The sequence below is a fragment of the Lepisma saccharinum genome, chromosome 11 (genome assembly GCF_977018435.1).
Source record: "Lepisma saccharinum chromosome 11, izLepSacc3.1, whole genome shotgun sequence".
NCBI lineage: Eukaryota > Metazoa > Arthropoda > Insecta > Zygentoma > Lepismatidae > Lepisma > Lepisma saccharinum.
In genome coordinates this window covers 16,454,751-16,473,900 of record NC_139239.1, presented here as the reverse complement: position 1 = coordinate 16,473,900, position 19,150 = coordinate 16,454,751, and the positions used below count along the sequence as shown (strand labels likewise).

Sequence of the window (19,150 nt, the reverse complement as noted above, 5' to 3'; positions counted from 1 at the left end):
TACAAACATGGACAAATACTCCTGTATGATTTGAACCTGCCAGTATATTAATACTGGGAGGTTTATACCACAAATATCAGGCTTGTAATATTTCTAGTTGCGTAAAGGATAATACGTAATTTACTTTCAAGTTCCTGTTTTTTAAACCTCGCATTCCTTTGTACACCATGTGTACTCCATAGTGGACCAGATATGTCTACATTATCTGTCCTTAATAATCCATCACGACAAGCGTAACTGAGTGATTCGTCTATCAAAACTGCATGATGCGAACTGATTGCAATTTATAACAAGATCCAGCAATTTGCATACCAACTGACAGAATCAACTATATTCATTATGTACATGTTGACTCACATGATGATCTTAGTGGTCAGATAAATCCATATTTACTTGTGAAGAAGTCAGAGAATTTTGCATTTCCGTAATCACCTCTGCAAACAAACGGAATTAATGTGGTTATGTATAATTTGCTAAGTATACTTGCAATTCTCGGTTTTACTATCCACAAAATTCGCGTTTTCATTAACAAGCTGTGCAAGTCATTAACATGATGAGATCTTGCAGTTGATATTTATTCTTCGACGTTCGTAACTCGAGTGTCAGAATTACCAAATTAATCAACGTTAAAGTGTTTGAGACTTCAAGGAACTTTCTTCATTGCAAAGAGATCGTCGAAAGAACATTAGTTCTACCTAAAACCTGATTTATATTAAATAACCTTCAGGAAGAAACATATGCTATGTTATCCCTTCGTTATAAAATTAACGTCTACGAAAAACACAGTTTGTTGACCACTGTCGTACGCAGGGGGAGCTGATGGGGGCTGCAGCCCCCTTCTAACATTTTGAAAAAAAATGAAATGATAGCAGTAAAGAATTCGGGGAAAATGAAAGTTGTGAATGCATCTCATGATAATCATCAATACATGATTTTTCAATATTCATTTGTCATTTAGAAGTAACTTTAACTAATTTTTCTCTACACAAATCCAACTCTTGATAAAACAAATATCCACATTTATGTACTCAGAAATAAGGATTTTGCTCTATTAAATCAGGACGCCCCGGTCTGGCGCCGTTGAGGGCGGTGCCCCGAGCAATCGCTTGGATACACGTATTGTTAAGCATTGGTATAAATATGTAACACTACAACTTTCAACCACATCAATGCAGTATGAAGTAGCACATATGTTTACAGGTTCATGTAAAAAAATAGTAATACTGATTATATAAAACAGTGGCGTATTGAAAACAGAATATATTCAACTTCTGCTCGACTTTTCCGAAGGGAACCAAAGGTGCTTATTTTGCAATGGACTGGCTCATTCAAGAGCACGAAGACTACAGTATTCCCATGCTTCTTCCTCTATTATCGCACATATTCATTCATAATATACCATGCTTTTTCCTTAATTCATTATCGGTTTGAAAAATAAAATACTGAAATAGTAAACGCACAAGCACAAGAAAGACACCCAAACTGAGTGATAGTCCCACCACAGACTGTGGTCCCACGTTATTGATTCTGTCCATTTCAGAGCAGAATCTTGCGTAATCTCCCACCTGTTGTGTCCGAAGTTTCTGTGTGCAAATATTATGAACTATGTTGAAAGTTATACGTCGTGTCCTTGTAATCAAGGGGTCCTGGGTTCGATACCCGGTGAAGGCACATAGTGGTTCGGATCCCACTTTAAACTGTAGATCCAGTCCCGATTAGCCTTACTGTGCATAAAGTGGACATACAACACCAACTGAATCAATCAATCAAATTATACATTGGCCCCCTATAGGTGGGAGCCAAACGAGAACTGGAGGAGCCCGGGCCCCCTCCCCCCCGGTTTCGGTGCTTTGGTCATGTGATATATATTATATGACTGTTTTCTCACACCTGGAAAGTTATACATTTGTTTACAATCATGCAGTCATAACTTTTTCCTGATTAAAGATAGATTGAAGAAACCTTTCCACTGTATTTCTCGTGAAATTCTAACCTGATTTGATTCTACCTGTAGTCTGACTGCGACGCGGGAGACCCTGAGTGGGTGACCTAAAGTCGGTAGGGGGAGGGGGGAAAGGCGGACGGAGCGTGGTGCTGATCACATCACCTCCAAGATGTCAGACATCGAAAATATATGGGGCTCTACCCACACTTACCCTAAATGTGCCTTCATGGCACGTGCTATATGCACAGGGAACATTAACTTTACCTTTACCTGTATACAGTACACAGAGAAAAATGTTTGTTTGGATTACCCCAAAAAATGGTAGTGGTGAACAATTCGTTTGTTTAAATAGGCATCAACCAAACAATTGTTCACCACTACCAAAAGATTTGGTCAAGCTCTATTTGTTTGTCGTAAACAATTTTTTGGTTACCAATACCAAATATTATTTTGGTAAATCTAACAAGCCCATTTGTTTAGGAAAACCAAATAATTTAGTCAACATTCTTACTAAGTGTTTTTATTTAAGGTTACCAAACAATTTATTAGAATTTGCTTAATCTGGCTAATTTTAGCTAGGCTGGATAGTTTGTATAAACTAACCAATCCCAAAATACACATTGAACTCAAAATACACATTGAAAATGCTCAGAATAGAAAGTTCATATGAACTAACAGTTTTTGGAGTGTGTTTTTCTTCGGAGGATAATAAACCTCATCTCCAGGAAGCTATCAACTCGCGGCAAGCCACGGCACCTAGCGACCCGTTGAGTGAGATGAGTCAAGGCAAAGTGGATACGTAATAAACCTTTTCCTGCTCCCACAAAAATAGGCAATAATTTGGCTGGAGAGTTCGATGAACTAGCCGATCTCTAATTACGCACTGGTAATGATCAGGCTGGAAAGTTCATACGAACTAACCGATCACTGATATTGCTTCAGATTTTTTGGATAGGGATGGATAAATAAAGCTTTTCGAGCAAGGCCTCATCTCCAGGAAGCTATCAACTCGCGGCAAGCCACGGTACCTAGCGACCTGTTGAGTGAGATCCTCGAAAGAACATTAGTTCTACCTGATTTATATTAAATAACCTTCAGGAAGAAACATAACCAAACAGCTCAACCAAACTTTTTTTCCAAACAAACCAGTTTTTTCTGTGTATATTGTATTTGTTTCTGTACCCCCGTTATTTTTTACATACGAACCCTCTACTATGTCAATGGCTGAGGGCCCCCTAAAGGCTTACTTGTTCCCGCCCCCTCCCCCCTCCCCCCTCCTTCGCACTGTTGGATTTTGAGGCTTGTAGATTCTGCACTGGGCGACGCTTTAAATTCGTCCCTGTTGGGAAGAAAGTTATTTACGAAGTGTACGAAAGTTCAAATTATGAGCAGTATCTATTGCTATTACCTAGGTACAAGCCTTATTGAAAGCAAGGGGCGTGCGTACTTTGAGTTCCAGTACAGTTTTGCAGCCTTTATAGGGGATCGCTGAAGTTGTTTTATGCATCATACAAGTAACAGCCTTACGAGCCGGCTGCTAAGGCCAATACAGCAGAGAAATGCAGATTCGAAAGTGGGTTAGGTCCGTTACGGCATTGAGTTAAACCAATTACCAACCCCATTAAGTTTCACGAAGGAGTTTATAACACTTACGCGCAAGCAAGGGAGAGATTTAAACCAAAGATCAAGGAGAACCGAGGGGGAAGCAACTCCACTGCACCCAGGGGACTACGAGGGGGGAACAGGCTCATGCCAGTGACACTAGCGTACCTCGACCTCTCCTTTGCTTCATCTTTCCGCACCGTTGAACATGCAATGAACATGGCAAGCACCGACATCAGGGACACCGGAATAGATTCAGCGTAGAGGTGCTTTTATAGCCGTGTTTCACGTTATTGTGAGTGGCGGGTTCCTCACTTCAACGATCTGTTTAGGGGCTAGTGGGAACTTTTAAAGTGCGCATAAAAATTCAGCTGATGCCCCTTTAGTCATTTTAGCGCTAAGAGCGCCGCGCTGCGGACAATTTCCGCACGGAATTCTCTGGCTCATCAGCAATTTGCCCCGCATCAGCCTGTGAGGGTCTTTCTTGGCGTTTCTCTTAAAAGTGTTAAGGTGACCCATGAGGAGGTCGTGAGCTGTTAATTTACTTTACACTACTTAGACATTTTCTTCGAACCTTGAAGAAAACAGAACATCGACTTCAGCCTGCTGGACCCAAATTTCCACTCGTAAAGAGGAGCTTGCTTTGTTTCTAAGATATGTTCCCCGAAGCAAAATGCAAACGCAATACCAGCAGAAAGTTTCTATTCTTAAACAAGAGATAAGTTGCTAAAATCATGCTAAAATGCAGCAACCTTATCTCTTGTTTAAGAATAGAAACTTTTTTGTTTACAGAGTAATTAATAATCCCCATGTAGTTCAATTACACATAACCGGTGCTTGTAAAATTAATTATATCGGACGGGCGTCACTCATGGACCGCCGACCGAACATCGTTGTCCCGGAACTGCCTTCCTAACTAACTAACTCTCTAGCCTTCTTAAACCCGAAGGTTCATGGCTGCAGCAACACAGGCCTTCCATTTGTCCCTATCTTGAGCAAGATCTATATACCTACTCTTTTCCATCCCTACCGATTTCCTTTAGGTCTATCTCAACGTTGTCCCTCCATCTTCTTCTTGGCCTTCCTACAGGTCTCTAACCATCAGGTTTCCCAACAAGAATCCTGTATACTCCTCTTTCCTCTCTCATTCGTGCCACATGGCCTGCCCACCTAAGTCTTCTTGATTTAATTATTCTAATAATATCTGAACATGAATACAAACTGCCTTCCACTCGGCGCATTCTTCAGTGGACCGAAGACAAGGAAATCCGACAGCATGAGGTCGGGTAAGTACAGAGGGTGTGGAACCGCAGTCGGCCCTGTTGCTTTAGCAGTATGTGACCTCGCATTGTCGTGAAGGACACACACGCACACCTTTCGGACCTTTAGCTCGTCTTGAATGATATGGAGGTCTGATTCAACACTAATGTCCAATATTGATGCCATCTCTATGAAGGTAACGTGTCGGTTTTCCCGTATTATGTTCTACACGGCTGCAAAGTTGTCTTCCACTACTGTCATGAATACCGGACATGAGCGATGAGAATCCTCCAGACTAGTGGCGCCGTTTTTGAACTTCTCAGTCAAGTCATACACTTGTGTACGACTCACGCACAAGTCATCGCGCTGAATTCTCATCAGTTTTTCGGAAATGATGCATCATTCAGATCAACCAACTGGTTCAGAAGATTCATATGTGCTTTCAGTATTGACGCTTACAACTTCAGATACGACATTACCACGGCCAATGTCATCCAATGGATGAATCTCTGTATGTTTCACGCCTTCGGTAAACAACAATTTTACAACACTTTGCCGGCTGAATGCTATTTTGTCGTATCTCCACGTTTCGTCGGAGATGAGTTGTTGACGTTATCGTGTTCCGTACATGTAAATGCGTCAAGTTCCGAAACGACGTATCAGGTTGTCAAGTGGCGTGAATTATCAACAATAATGAAATGTTTATGCATATCTTGTAGTGTATTCTAAATCTACATAAGTCAAACTTTAATTAGCTATCCTGAGAAGTTAATGCAGATGCGTCATGCGATAAAAGTAGGCAATACACACACACACACAAGACCAAACCAATTGTTATCAGTTGTTGTATAACATGTTTTAGTAATTCTTTAATGAATGAAGAGGTTTAATAATAAAACGTTTTCAAGACGTAAAGATCTACACTATTGCAACGTTTCTCGATCGTATACTTTAACAAGAAGTTGAACTATCCTTAATATTTCATTTATGAAGATACCACAAATATTAAATTAATTGCTTCCGCAAACAGTAAAATTTGTTGAAGAACAAGAAAATGACTACTGGTAACACAATTAAGCCTTGTTTCCATATTAAATACGCTAAAGTTGCTGACCAAGGTAGTTTATTAAAAATAAAAGCACTATACACGTTCATGACTGAGAACTAAACTAGTTTTTAGTCAATTTTTAGTTCAGTTCTCCGTCTGAGGAAGATCCTGACATAGGGTAGAAACGTAACGTGTAGACTGCTTTCATTTTTAATAAACTGCAACTTTAGTGTATTTAAAATGACAACGTGTTAAAGAATGCAGTGCAGTTCTTCAAATGAAAAATGCAATGTATTTTAATAGTGGAACAGTGAACGCTCTGGAAAGGTATGTTTAGTGAGGAAGGGAATCGTTATTACATAGATTTTACTTGTTATTTTTGAGCAGAGCATAAGCGCCACACCGACAGGGGTCCCTGGTTCGAATCCCGGCCTGGATGTTTCTGAGTGTCCAATCATCAATTTCATCATATCATCACTCATCCCCCATCTTCGCAAATTAGCCAAAAGTGGCCCAAGGAGCGAAGTAAAGTAAAGCAAATAATAAAAATCGAGCAGAGTAACTGTAACCGAGCTTCTTTAAAAGTATATCTTTTCGAAGGCCGAACTTGGGTTGTTGAATGCCAAAATAATCTCATGTGCATAAAAATAACGGAATAGTTTAGCAACTCACACATTATTAGTACTGTTACACAAATTCCACAACGTAGGACTTACGTTCTCCGAGATATCCACACGGTATTCACGCTTCCAATTGTGCCGATGAAATATCAGGGAAGTTTTAGGGAGATGCAATTGCTTACGAACGCGTACTGAATGCTCACAAGCCCCTGTGTTCGATCCGAACCCTCATTCGTCCAATTATGGAGACCCTCCACATTTTGTTTTGGCCTCAGGTCTCCTTCGTTATGCTCGGAGGGAATCCAGAGAACTGCGTATGATATCCAACCAGTTAAGATGAAACGTGATCAGCCTACTACCAATCCAACACGAGCTTCTCTGTTCATTGCCACGACTCCATTGGCCCCTATTGATTACCATCTAATGATGATTGGTCCAATTTCGGCCAGCCTGATGCTTAATTCGAAAGTAAAAACGCACACGGTTCTGTCTAATGAACTTCGTAATGTTTCAGATTTACCAGGACTGGTACTGACTGTTCCAATGGCGATGGATGTACCATTTAACATTTACATGCTACCTCTAACCAGTCTCTTGTAGAGGACTTCGTTGAAACTGTTCGCCTTTAAAGCACGTTAAAATAATTCTCCAACTATAAATGTATATTATACAAATATGTTTCATAATTTCCACCACAACACTAAAACTTTGACTGTAGAACCAACTGTCTGAGACAATAAATTTCCTCTGCCATCCAAATACCGTAAAAAATGACCATGGCTGTTTTTAAAGAATTAATGGCCATTACATAGTTAACCATAATTAATGTAATTTTAATGATTCCATTTGCAAAAATATATTTATAATGCACGCAACTACAATTTATAATCGTTATCTATCTTTATGCATGATAAAATATGCAAACTTAAATTGAAAATGGTTGCGTTCTGTTTTTGTAAATTAATCAATAGTCAAACTGTTAAATTTCAAAGGTAGAAATGTGAACATTTTACGGTACTTCTAACGGTGCCGTGCTGTTAGCGAACGTGCTCATATCGAACACGTGCTCTCAGCGAAAACAGTTACGGAAAGATTTGCAGGTGCGTGCTGTTAGCGAACACGCAAACTTGTCCAGTCTTATTTGTCTTTGAATCTGGTCAGCATGCAAGTGTTGCCAGTGATAAGCCAAGTTGCGTGGAGAAACACCTCAGTGGCTGTTGCCACTTGACCTGACTTGACTCACCCCTGATCATTCTTCAATCGGGTCTTCCTTGTCGCACAACAGTTTTTCTACCTTGTGTTCTGACGTCAGACGAGGAATGCCTACAAGGTTAGGTTAGGCCTGTTAGGTTAGGTTCCATTAACATAAATACAATGAAAAATTATTATTTAGGTTAAGAGAACTAAACATAGCTAGCCTAAACTAACAACGTAGGCATTTAGCCTAAAATTAAAGACCTTTCTCCCGTGACGTCAAAACACAAGGTTGCTCAAGTGTTTTGCGATAAGTGAGACCCTTCTTCAATCGACTGTGAAACCAGCAAGATGAGTGAAATAGAATTAAAAATATATAGCTAACAAAAACTTTCATGTAGTTAAACTAAATTGTTGAGGATCCTTCATTTAGCTAATTTCCAACACAGAATGATTATAAGGTATCACTGGCAACACTTGCATGTTGACCACTTTCAAGAACAAACAAGACAGGGCAAGTTTGTGTGTTCGATAACAGCACACACCTGGAAATCCTTTCCTTCCCGTATTCGCTGAGAGCACGTGTTCGCTACGAGCATGGAAGCCTTCTAACAGTGTAGAAAACAAAAATATAATGTCAGTATTAAAATGTGTAAAAGTGTGCAAGAGAATGTCTTTATTTGTAACTATATGAGGGAAAAGTATTAAATGATTGTAACTGTTTTTAACATTTATGATCATCTTTTGCTAGTTTACAGAGGCTGTGTACCGAATGTGTCGTGCGATGAGCGCACGTATATCAAGCGCACAAAGGAAATTTCGTACATCGACCGCACACTTCCTGAATGACCTTTAAACGACCGTATATCTAGCGCACACGTATTTTTCTACCTTTATGATTAAATATCAACCTTCCCTCACACTTTTTTCCAGACTTGGGTCTGGACAATGTGTAATCTAATACACAATGGTGGTAAAAGGTTATTGTCTATTAGTAGCGGCTTCTTCAGATTTTTTTAGGGTTAATACTTTTTAATTCAGCAGTCAGCTCCGTCAAAAAAAATTGACAATAATATATTTTCAATAGGCAATAGCCTCGTCATATAAGGTTAATGGCTTTCAATCAAACTTGGTCACATACGATAGAGCTCTCAGGCAGCGAAGCAGGTCGTCTGTTTCAGCATATTTTTCTAGAATGGCTTGTATGCATCTGTCAGTTTCAATGCTTCAATGTACTTGCGTCTCCTCTTCCTGCCGCCTATCTCTTCCGCTTCTTCTTTCATTTTCTGGAGGAGTAGGTAAACGTTCAGATTCAGTGCTCCAACGATCCTGTTGAACTTGTGTTCCATCCTTCAACCGGATTATTTGTCCGGTGTCTTTGGCCGGAAACATTCCATATATTTATTGGTATATTCTCGTTCTTCAACCACTGCTCCACAAAATAGACCAGGAATTTTGTTATTTTTAAATCCTGTGGCGCGCTCTCCATAATCCAGAGCTAGACTTCGTCGACTTTTTCCGTCGGTATCAACTCCAAAGCAGCACACATCCTACATGTTTTCCTAATCTCTTCGTTTTCTTTGTACTTTTTGCGAAACTTAGTTGCTGTATCTGCCGCCACAGAGACTTGTTAAAATGATAATTACAACCGGACACGAAAGCCTGTGGGAACACATCTCTGATCGCCTGTATCACCGCTACACAAAAACAAAGCGCTCTGAACCACGACTTTCTCACTACAAATACTTTATAAATTTCAATCTCCTCTTTGCCTGCACCTTGGATATGCTAGGTTGACTCAGTTATATGAACTTTACGTGCGCTCAATACGCGACTTTTCTGTGTGCGCTCCAAATACCGTGCGATCGATACGCGTGTGCTCGCCGCACGTAACCGAATTTTATGAAAATATATTGTGCATTTGTGATTATCCTATGTTTCTCATTAACTCGCATACTTCAAATTACATAATTTCACATCAACATGACTTTTAGTACAAGTACAAGACCTATTACATTACACATAAGCTTTCGACCTTATGTTGAATACACAAGGAAAAAATCTTGGTTTCATAAGTGTCATTCCATATCAAATCAACCAATGGTCTGAACCTTGACATCTCAGAAATTGATAATTTTTGGTACAGTGATAATACCAGTAAAGTTGGCGAAAACTGCCAAATTTTAGATTTTTTTGGCTCTTAGTTCTTGTGTTACTGACCTTCAAAGAAGGAAAAAATTCCAAAATTTGGCGACATTTAGAAATCTTTAAACAGCTGTAGATCAAAAACTATTTGATCTAGAGAGCTTAAATTGGTGTCATTCTCTTCTGCTTTTAATGAGCTTTAAATTGAAATATAGCATGACTGTGCTATTTGAATTTTGTATTTTTTTAAAAACTCGAGAAAAGTTTTGAAAATCTCAAGAACTCCCCTGTTAATTTTTTTGAAAGAAATATATGTTTTGAAGACATCAATTGACTATTTGTGCGTAAAATTTTATAATGGGACGGCAATGGGTTCTTATGGAAATATTTTTTTTTTGCATTGAAATGTCTGTGAAATTTGTAAATTTGTTGAATTCCATGTTAAAACCATATTGACTGTCATTAAAATTTTATGGAGAGCAACCTGGCATCTTTTCAACAGAATTCTTGAGAATATACACTGTACACACACAAAAGTAAATGCATCAGCTGAAACAAAAAATGCATAAAGTCTGTAGTTCAGACCAGATGTTCAAGTGCATCATCGAGAAAGATGCAGAAAGATGCATAAAAGACGCATCAATGTTCAGTTAGACATAGAAAGAAAAACTCACTCACATCACATGATGCATTTTGGCGTTACATTTATAAACAATATTCTAAAATGCATCAAACTGTAAAGCTGGTTCTTGGCAATAGCCAAAATAATAATCACTTTAATGCATAAATCGATGCGTTTCTGGTCCATCAAATAGAACTGATGCATTTAGTTTTCTATAGAGTCAGGGGAAACTTGCTCATTTCATATTGTCGAATCATTAATTAATATTAACTTTTGACAGACAACCACGGCGGTGCTAAATGTAAAGAGGCAATACATATCAACGACATGAACTATCCCTAACACCAGTTGTTATGCTATTGCTTATGTGAAGCAATATATACACGTGGATCGTAAATATATATTGAAAAAGCCTTTCAAAAGCGCTATCGATGCTGTTGTTAACGGAACGCATTGTAATTAACACAAAAGACTGATTAGACCGCCTACACGAAGGAGCAACATCCAAAGTTTACGTTCTTAGCTCGATCACTTCATTTATCACGAATTTTGCAAATGAGCCCCTTGGGGAATATTCCCCACTAATTGGTCTTGCTTTCGTTCCAGAATTGCCTCCTCGTATTCAAATCATGCTGCACTTAATTAGGAGTGTGAGGGCGTCTGAGGTCGAATCTAAGAAAGGCTTTCTACCCAACCCCCCTCTACTGGTATTATCTACTGGTATTCTTGAAGTGACTTCATGACATTCGAGTGAAAGCTGCAAAGAACCGAACGGGATGCAGGTTTCATGTATGCAACTGATGTGTTGCGTGCATTGTCTGCACGTAATGTAGGGGTAGATCGGCTTATAGTTCCTACGTAGAGAAAGTGAACTACACTGAAAACTGTACAGGGTGAGTCAATAGGCAGGCATGCGACCCATGTCACTCTCGAACGAAGATGGTATCCAAAATCTGAATGGATTGTGATATTAGACCTACCTGCTTGCTTTTGAGTCATAGAATCAGCGGACATAGTGGCGTGCGTTTTTGGGGTGACAAAATTGTCCTATTCTAATCTGATCCTGGCACTTCATATCACTTATTTTATTTCGCGTAAAGCTACTGAAAATTATATGGTTAAAGGAAACAATTTTAGTGAACCCAAGATTTTATATCTAAGTACGTGTACTGAAAAGAATGTTCATTTTTCTTAGTGACACTTCATAAAACTAGTTTACGGTTCCGGTTTACAAAATGCTTTTTTCGGTTTGCGTTCTTCGTTAACAATAGATTGTGCTATTAGAACCAATTAGAATTTAGAATCACAGTCGTATGCCCTCTCTTTATTTGTATTTTGGATACTCAAAAAATATGTTTTTAGGGAGCGTTCAGTACTGAAAAAAGACTCTGTAGCTTGTTTCAAACCATATAAAATTCGGGGTTTCAAAAAAACATGCCCAAATATAAGTTCTCTTAAATTTACAAATCAGGTTTGAGCAAATCGTGTGCACTTCTAAAGGCTAGCGAGCGGTCTGTGATCTGCGATGTTCTCCTCTGCCCAATTCAAGGCCTCCTCTCCTCCATTATCCCTCTTACAACGCTACGATAACCTTGCTCGCTCATGGTTCCACGTGTTCGTAAAAGAGAGCTCTTCCACAAATAAGACGAGTTGACCAAGTACGTTATAAATTTACCATAGCTGAAGTTTACCCCGTGGTTTCCCACGTGGTTTCTCTTTGTAATTGCTACAAAGGGATATTTATCGAGTGGCCGACACCTTTTGTCCAATACTTTCCATACTACAAATCGCCCCAACGTGAAAATGGGCACGGAAAGTGGACAAATGAAGAGTCTTTCCTCAAATATCTCAATTTTCGGGGTATTTGATATTTTTAATTTAAAAAACCTTATTTGGTTTTTGTCTGCTCCCTATTTATTATTTGAAACTGTAATAAAACATTGTTGAAACACTTCACTATGTTGTTGCAAAGTAATGAGGCTCTGTCGTTTGGACTCAGATACTAGGCTATGATCATCTGTGGCACTTGTGTTCTGTTCATGTGTGCTTCTGCTTGTCCTTTCATGAATTTAATCTTATCATCGTTGATCCTCATCGTCGCAATTAACCAAGGGTGGAAAAATGCGACGTAGAATAACCTAACCACTCAAACAATCAATTAAGGCGACTAGAGAAGTTCAAGATGTCACGAGACTGCCAACGTGAGTCTGGGTCAAGGCATTACAACAATCATAACGAAAGCATTGGATGATGTAAAAAGTGAAACGTCTAAGAAACAAGCATCTAAAATTTTCAAATTTCCACTTAGTACCTTTACGAAGAAAATGATTAGAAAGCATGAAAAGTCTGGAAGTGACCACCAAGTTCTGAGTAGCAAGAAAACTGGTGTCAGTCGCGGAATGACTTCCGCGGACAATGTGCGATATTCGTTCCGTGGTGAAAGAAGTACATATCTCGACAGAGAAGACGTTTCAATTTACAAGCTCGAAAATAGCGTTCGTATTTTGAGCTGGATTTGGTTGAAAATTTCAACAAAAGGAACGACCTGTCAGCCTTGAACATTACGTATCCAGATATTTTTCTGTTTTTATAGCAATCCTTGAAATTGTGAAATTGAAGATAGTGAACACATTGCTATTTTAAAAAAAGTAACAGGGCCTCCCCGATGGCCCAGTGGTAGCGTCGTCGCCTTGTAATCATGGGGTTCGGGTTCGATACCCGGTGGAGGCACATAGTGGTTCGGATCCCACTTTAAACTATAGGTCCAGTCCCGATTAGCCTTTCTGTGCATAATGTGGACTTAAGGCAACAAATCAATCAATCAAAAAGTAACAACTGTATAAGTACATATACAGGGTGAGTCAAAAGTCCCTGACCACCCCTTATAAAATGAAAGGGAGTGTAGATCGCAGCAATTGGTCATGGTAGTAATATGTTAGGTCTAGGTGGAAACTTTTTGGTGCATGTGATGACAATGTCTTGGATCCAAATTAATTTCTTTAAATGGGAAGGGGAGTATGAGAGGTATGGTGTTGGGCTAGAATGCCACCAAGAACTCAGTGGTTCAGTGGTAAAGTCAGATTTATGAAAACTTTAATGATAAGGAAGTTATTGGTATATTAAAGTTACACAATGTGTTCAATATGCTGTTCTTCTTGTTCTATGCACATGTTGAGACTGTTCTCCCATGCTCTGTGGACACGGAGCGATATTTCAGGTGTGATTTGTGCACAGGCATCCAGTATCCGTTGCTCCGAGTGACCCACATCCAGAATCTTTTCCGGATACACGATTGACTTCACATGACCCTACAGGTAAAAATCGAGTGGGGTCAAATCTGGTGATCGGGGAGGCAATTCCACCGGCCCACGTCGACCAATCCATCGACCAGGAACTGAAGATCCAGATAGTGACGAACCTGTCGCCCATAATGAGGTGGTGCCCCATCCTGCTGAAAATATGAGGGGAAGTTGCCATCCTCCGTCAAAACTGACGGTAAAATGTGTTCTTGTAACAACTGCAAGAAGCCCTCTGCATTTAAATTGTCATGAATGAAGAGTGGGTCAATGATACGTGTCCCCCAGATCCCGACCCACACCATAACCTTCCCAGCACCAACCATATTGCTCGGATCTCCCCACAAACGGGTTTTCGGAGGACCAATACCGCATGTTCTGTTTATTCACTTCCCCATCAGATAAAAATTTGCTTCATCAGAATGCAGAATATGCAGTGCAAAGTATGGGTGCTGGCAAATTTGCACCACAGCTCATTCACAAAACTGCATTCTCCTATCCGGGTCGTTCTCAGAGAGATGGTGCTGCAGCTGCAACTTGTACGGGTGCCACTTAACCATCTTTAACACCGTGGAACTCTGGCTGACACCACATTGCACAGACATTCGACGTATGCTGCGCTGCGGATACTTGTCAAACGATGCTAGCACTGCCGTAGCTTTTCCTTCGTCAGTGGCAGTTCTGGGCCTACCAGATCCTGGCCTGCCCTGGACTGTACCGCTCTCTTCGAACCTGGTAAGCAATTGGGACATTGTAATGTGCGACACTGGGTTCCGTTGAGAGTTCCGTTCGTTGCAATCACGAGCTACAGCATGGGCACTTCTGCTCCCCTCTCCCACACATATAGCTTGATGATTTGGATTCGTTCGGCCTTGGTCAATGGCATGGTTCAGCACCTGCGAATGATACGCAATTATAACTTTCATGTGCCCTTAACTTACTTATCATTAAAGTTTTCATAAATCTGACTTCACCACTGAATTCCTGGTGACATTCTAGCCCAACACCATACCCCCACATGCCCCCTTCTCATTTAAAGAAATGAATTTCGCTCCAAGATGGCGGTCACCATGATGGCGGACGTTCTCATGACATGCACCAAAAAGTTTCCCCCTAGGCCTAACATATTACTACCATGACCAATTGCTGCGATCTACACTTCCTTTCATTTTATAAGGGGTGGTCAGGGACTTTTAACTCACTTTGTAGACCTAGAAATGCATCAAATTAAAGTTTATGCCATTTTAGCGCATCACTTATCAAACTTAAACGTGTAATTTTTGTTTGTTTCAAATTATACTGTCTGATCTTCTCAACTGATGCATTTTAAAGCGTTTCTTCCACTTTTAGCTAATCGCGACGATGAGGATAGTGATGATTGGATGAAGTTGATGAAAGGGCACTCACAAATAACACCTACACCCGGGCCAGAGATATTCCGTGGCGAGATCGACCAACAGGCTGGCATATCATGGACTTTAGTAGGTTACTGAGCTCAAATTATATCTAGGTCAGTTGACATATTTTGGGTGTGTGTTGTATGCATTTGGTGAATCCCAGCTTTGACTCCCAAGAACGAGGCATCCGGTTTGCAGCTTTAGTGGGTAGAAACGACCTTCGGATGTTCACGCTCTCATGTAGGGCTTTGAATGCGTGTACACACACACACACACACACACACACACACATAGATATGGTGCGTGGCTTTCGCCATTTGTTAGTGGCAGACGCGCTCCGACGAAAATTGGCGCCTCGCTTTTACGAGAACCTAGTCTGGGGGCGAAGTGTTTCTAAGAGAACTGAGAAATAGCTCATTCTTTCTCGTCGGCAGCCATAAAGTATAAATGAAGTTCGGATTATGGAGAAAGGCGGGAAAAAGGGGGCCACAAAAAGAGAGGCAGAGAAAGAAGAATAAAGTGGAAGCTGAATTTGATGCGAAGAAAAGAAAGTTCATTCATCTGCGAGCATGTTCTGGCTTTTTCCCCACACACTTCAAGAAAGATTAGGCAGAAGTAACGCAATAATTTTCTTTTTTTATTATTATAACTAGCATGTGGAATTTGTATGCTGTGTTCGTGTTGGTGAAAGAGAGGAATATGCAAGAAAAGTCGTAGTTGAAATCATGATTTGTACAAATCTTGGCGAGCATATTGAAGAGAATTGAATAAAAAATATGAAAAAATAGTACTTAGGAATCGTCGTTGTTAATTTTGGAATTGGTCGTCTTTATTTTTCCAAACGCTACTACTTTAGACAAAAAGTTGATAAGGAACAGAATTTAATCCTATGACTAATTTTGAAACTTGGTTACCATGAAAACTGTCACCTCTTTATACGGAACCCATAGATACTATCTTTTTTTATAGAGCTTGTCAAGGATTCGGCATGCCTGTAAGACGAATAACACCATGTAACAAAAATATTTTTTTTTTGTTTAAGTGAATTTTTGTTTTGTTTATGATAAATTAGGTCAAAACTAATATGTATGTGGTATTGCTACCTTCATGTAATTATTTTTCTGGTAATGGTGGTCAATTATATGAAATGTATTGGCTAACATGAATTAAGCATAGGAAAATGCATGATAAGATTAAACTGTGCAACCTAGTATTCTAAAATCTGTTTTGTTTTTGTTTTGGAGGGTCGCAGTATGTAAGGATGGCATCTTCCCGTCGTTGTAAGCATGATACAGACGGTTTTTGCTATGTGTGTGGCGTCTTCCTTAGTTCAAGGGCACTAAAACATTGGATAAAGGAGGGCAACAACTTCTGCTCAGCGTTCAAATCTTATTTCGGTATGTCTGTGGGAGACCAAGACAAAAAATGGGCACCACATGTTGTGTGCGGGTGCTGTAGATGCACTCTCAAAGCCTGGTATAGAGGAGAAAACAGGAAAATGAAATTTGACGTACCTAGAATTTTTCGAGTGAGGAGCTTCCTGTTCCTCCTCGTCCCCCAGTATGGGATGAACGTGTAGATACCAGTATTGAATCGAATACCAACATCTACCACGAAGAAGGCCTCTCAGGGGATGCGAATGATACACCTCACTTCCCCACGCAAACTGAGTTAAATGACTTAATCAGGGATCTAGGACTAACAAGATCCAATGCAGAAATTTTAACATCGCGATTAAAGCAGTGGAACCTATTGGATAAAACCTGCAAGATATCCCTCCAGAGGAACCGTCATGAAGTAATCGGTGACTTTAAAATGATTGCATTTTTGATGGGCTTACAAGGGGTAAACACAAAGTATCCTTGATTTCTCTGCCTTTGGGATAGCAGGGATACAGGTAGACATTTTGAGACTGTTGAGTGGCCATTAAGGACGGAGTTAGAGATTGGAAAGAAAACCATGAAGTGGGAACGCCTTCTCAAGCAGGAAAAGATACTAATGCCTCCCTTGCATATTAAGCTTGGTCTCATCAAGCAATTTGTGAAAAGATTATTACATACAAATGTGGATGCTTTCAAGTACCTCCAGACTGTTTTCCCCAAACTATCCGAGGCTAAGATAAAGGGTGGAATTTTTGTGAGCCCTCAAGTGAAGAAACTTCTTAACGCTGACGACTTCATCAGAAAGCTTCGACCTGTTGAAAGAAATGCCTGGAATAGTTTCAGGGACATAGTGAATAGTTTCCTGCGTAATCACAGGGTGGAAAATTACAGAGATGTAGTACAGGGTCTTCTGAATAACTACAAAGCAATGGGATGCAGAATGTCTCTAAAGGTGCATGTACTCCACTCACATCTAGATGTCTTCAAATCCCATATAGGTGCATACTCAGAGAAACAGGGCGAAAGGTTCCATCAGGACTTACAATTGTTTGAAAAAAGGTACCAGGGACAGTATAATGAGCGGATGCTAGGCGATTACATCTGGGGACTGATCAGAGAAGCTGATTGACATCTCAATAGAAAAAGTAGGAAAACAACACATTTTTAGAGACCTTATTATCTTTACATGGAATGTACAGGTCTCCATGAACTGTAGCCCTTTCTTTATATTTCTTCACTCCATTTTGACATGTGTTCAATCTTGTTTATCAATGTAAACCAGCTCTCATTGTCCCAAATACATGCATTTACTAAAAAATCAGAAAATCGTTGTCATTTCATTAAAAACAATTTCCCACATGTAAAATTATGCTTTTCTAGTGTTTTGTATTAAACTACATCGGAAACAGGAAAAAAATTCACTTAAACAAATTTTTGTTACATGGTGTAATCTTCGAATTAACAATATTTCGTTATTACCCAGAACTGATTTTGGAGAGGTTAAACTAGAACATTCCCGAAACTATTAAAGCCAGAAATACGATTTTTGCATTCTTGGCATGAATTTCTGTTATCACCTTTAAGCTACTTGACAAATATCTGTGAAACTACGCGCTGAATAGAAAAAATATTTCTGAAAAAGTGGGTTATTTTTGTAAGAGCAATAAAAAATACTCTTAAAAAATTGAGTGACCAAATGACCTTGAAAAATCTACCCCTACTAAAATCTACTTAATGATATTAGATTTTCCCCTTAAAGTCAATTAACTTTTATTTGAAACATTTCTTTCGAAGACGCTTCGTTTGTGACCTGAAAGTTTTGGAGTTGTCTTTCTCTTATTGATTGATTTGGTTAATTTTACTTCGCTTTTCTGCCTCTTTTGGCTAATCGTGAAGATGAGAATGAATTGTGATGTGATGAAATTGATGAAGATACACTCACAAGTAACTCCCAGATCCAGGCCGGGATTCGAACTCGAGACCTCTGATGTCGTAGCACGCTGTGATACCACTCGGAGGTCGACTCTCGTTCTTATTACGTAAGCACCCACTAAATGAAACGATTTTCCGAAATTCTGTCCCAAAGATGGCGTTTACAGCCCAAACCCCTAGACCTAGAAAGGTAAGAACGGAGCGGTTAGTAGACGCTATGACCCCAAGAGTCTCTGGTTCGAATGGGTGTTTTATAAGTGTCCTTTAATCAATTTCATCATATCATCACTCCTCATCTTTTCGATTAGCCAAAAGTGGCAGAAAAGCGAAGTAAAATAAACTCAATCTAGAAACGTGAGAAAAATTTTAAAAACAAAAGTCCTCAATAGATGGCGCAGTGTGTATTGTACATCTTGATATGGTTGTGTTTTGCAATCTGTGTTAAATTGATTAATAAAATGGGCTAAGTGTAATCTGTAAATACAAAAAATATAAATATAATGCAACGCGGACGGGTTGCTATTAGAAAGAGTGTCGTAGATTATGGATTTACAGCAACTGCCCCAGCCGAGAATGTAAGAAGCAGTGAAATAATACGACAAGCGAAGCTTGTAGGCAATATATTGGCTTCCAAAATGATTCCCTGGTTTACGAACATGTGGACTTCAGTAACGTCATGTCAAAAACGAGACATTGAAATCCAGCTA

At 39.6% G+C, this 19,150-nt stretch overlaps 1 protein-coding gene across 1 annotated transcript; it reads right to left on the bottom strand.

Annotated features, from left to right (window-relative positions):
* Positions 1–14,205: 14,205 nt before the first annotated feature.
* Positions 14,206–14,658, bottom strand: LOC145995384 (uncharacterized). Its single transcript, XM_083131988.1, has one exon. It carries the CDS (start codon positions 14,656–14,658, stop codon positions 14,206–14,208), a length of 453 nt encoding a protein of 150 aa, XP_082988114.1.
* Positions 14,659–19,150: the final 4,492 nt, after the last annotated feature.

Coding starts and splice junctions, on each gene's coding strand:
- LOC145995384 (XM_083131988.1), bottom strand. CDS start 14,658: ATGAAAGTTATAATTGCGTATCATTCGCAGGTGCTGAACCATGCCATT.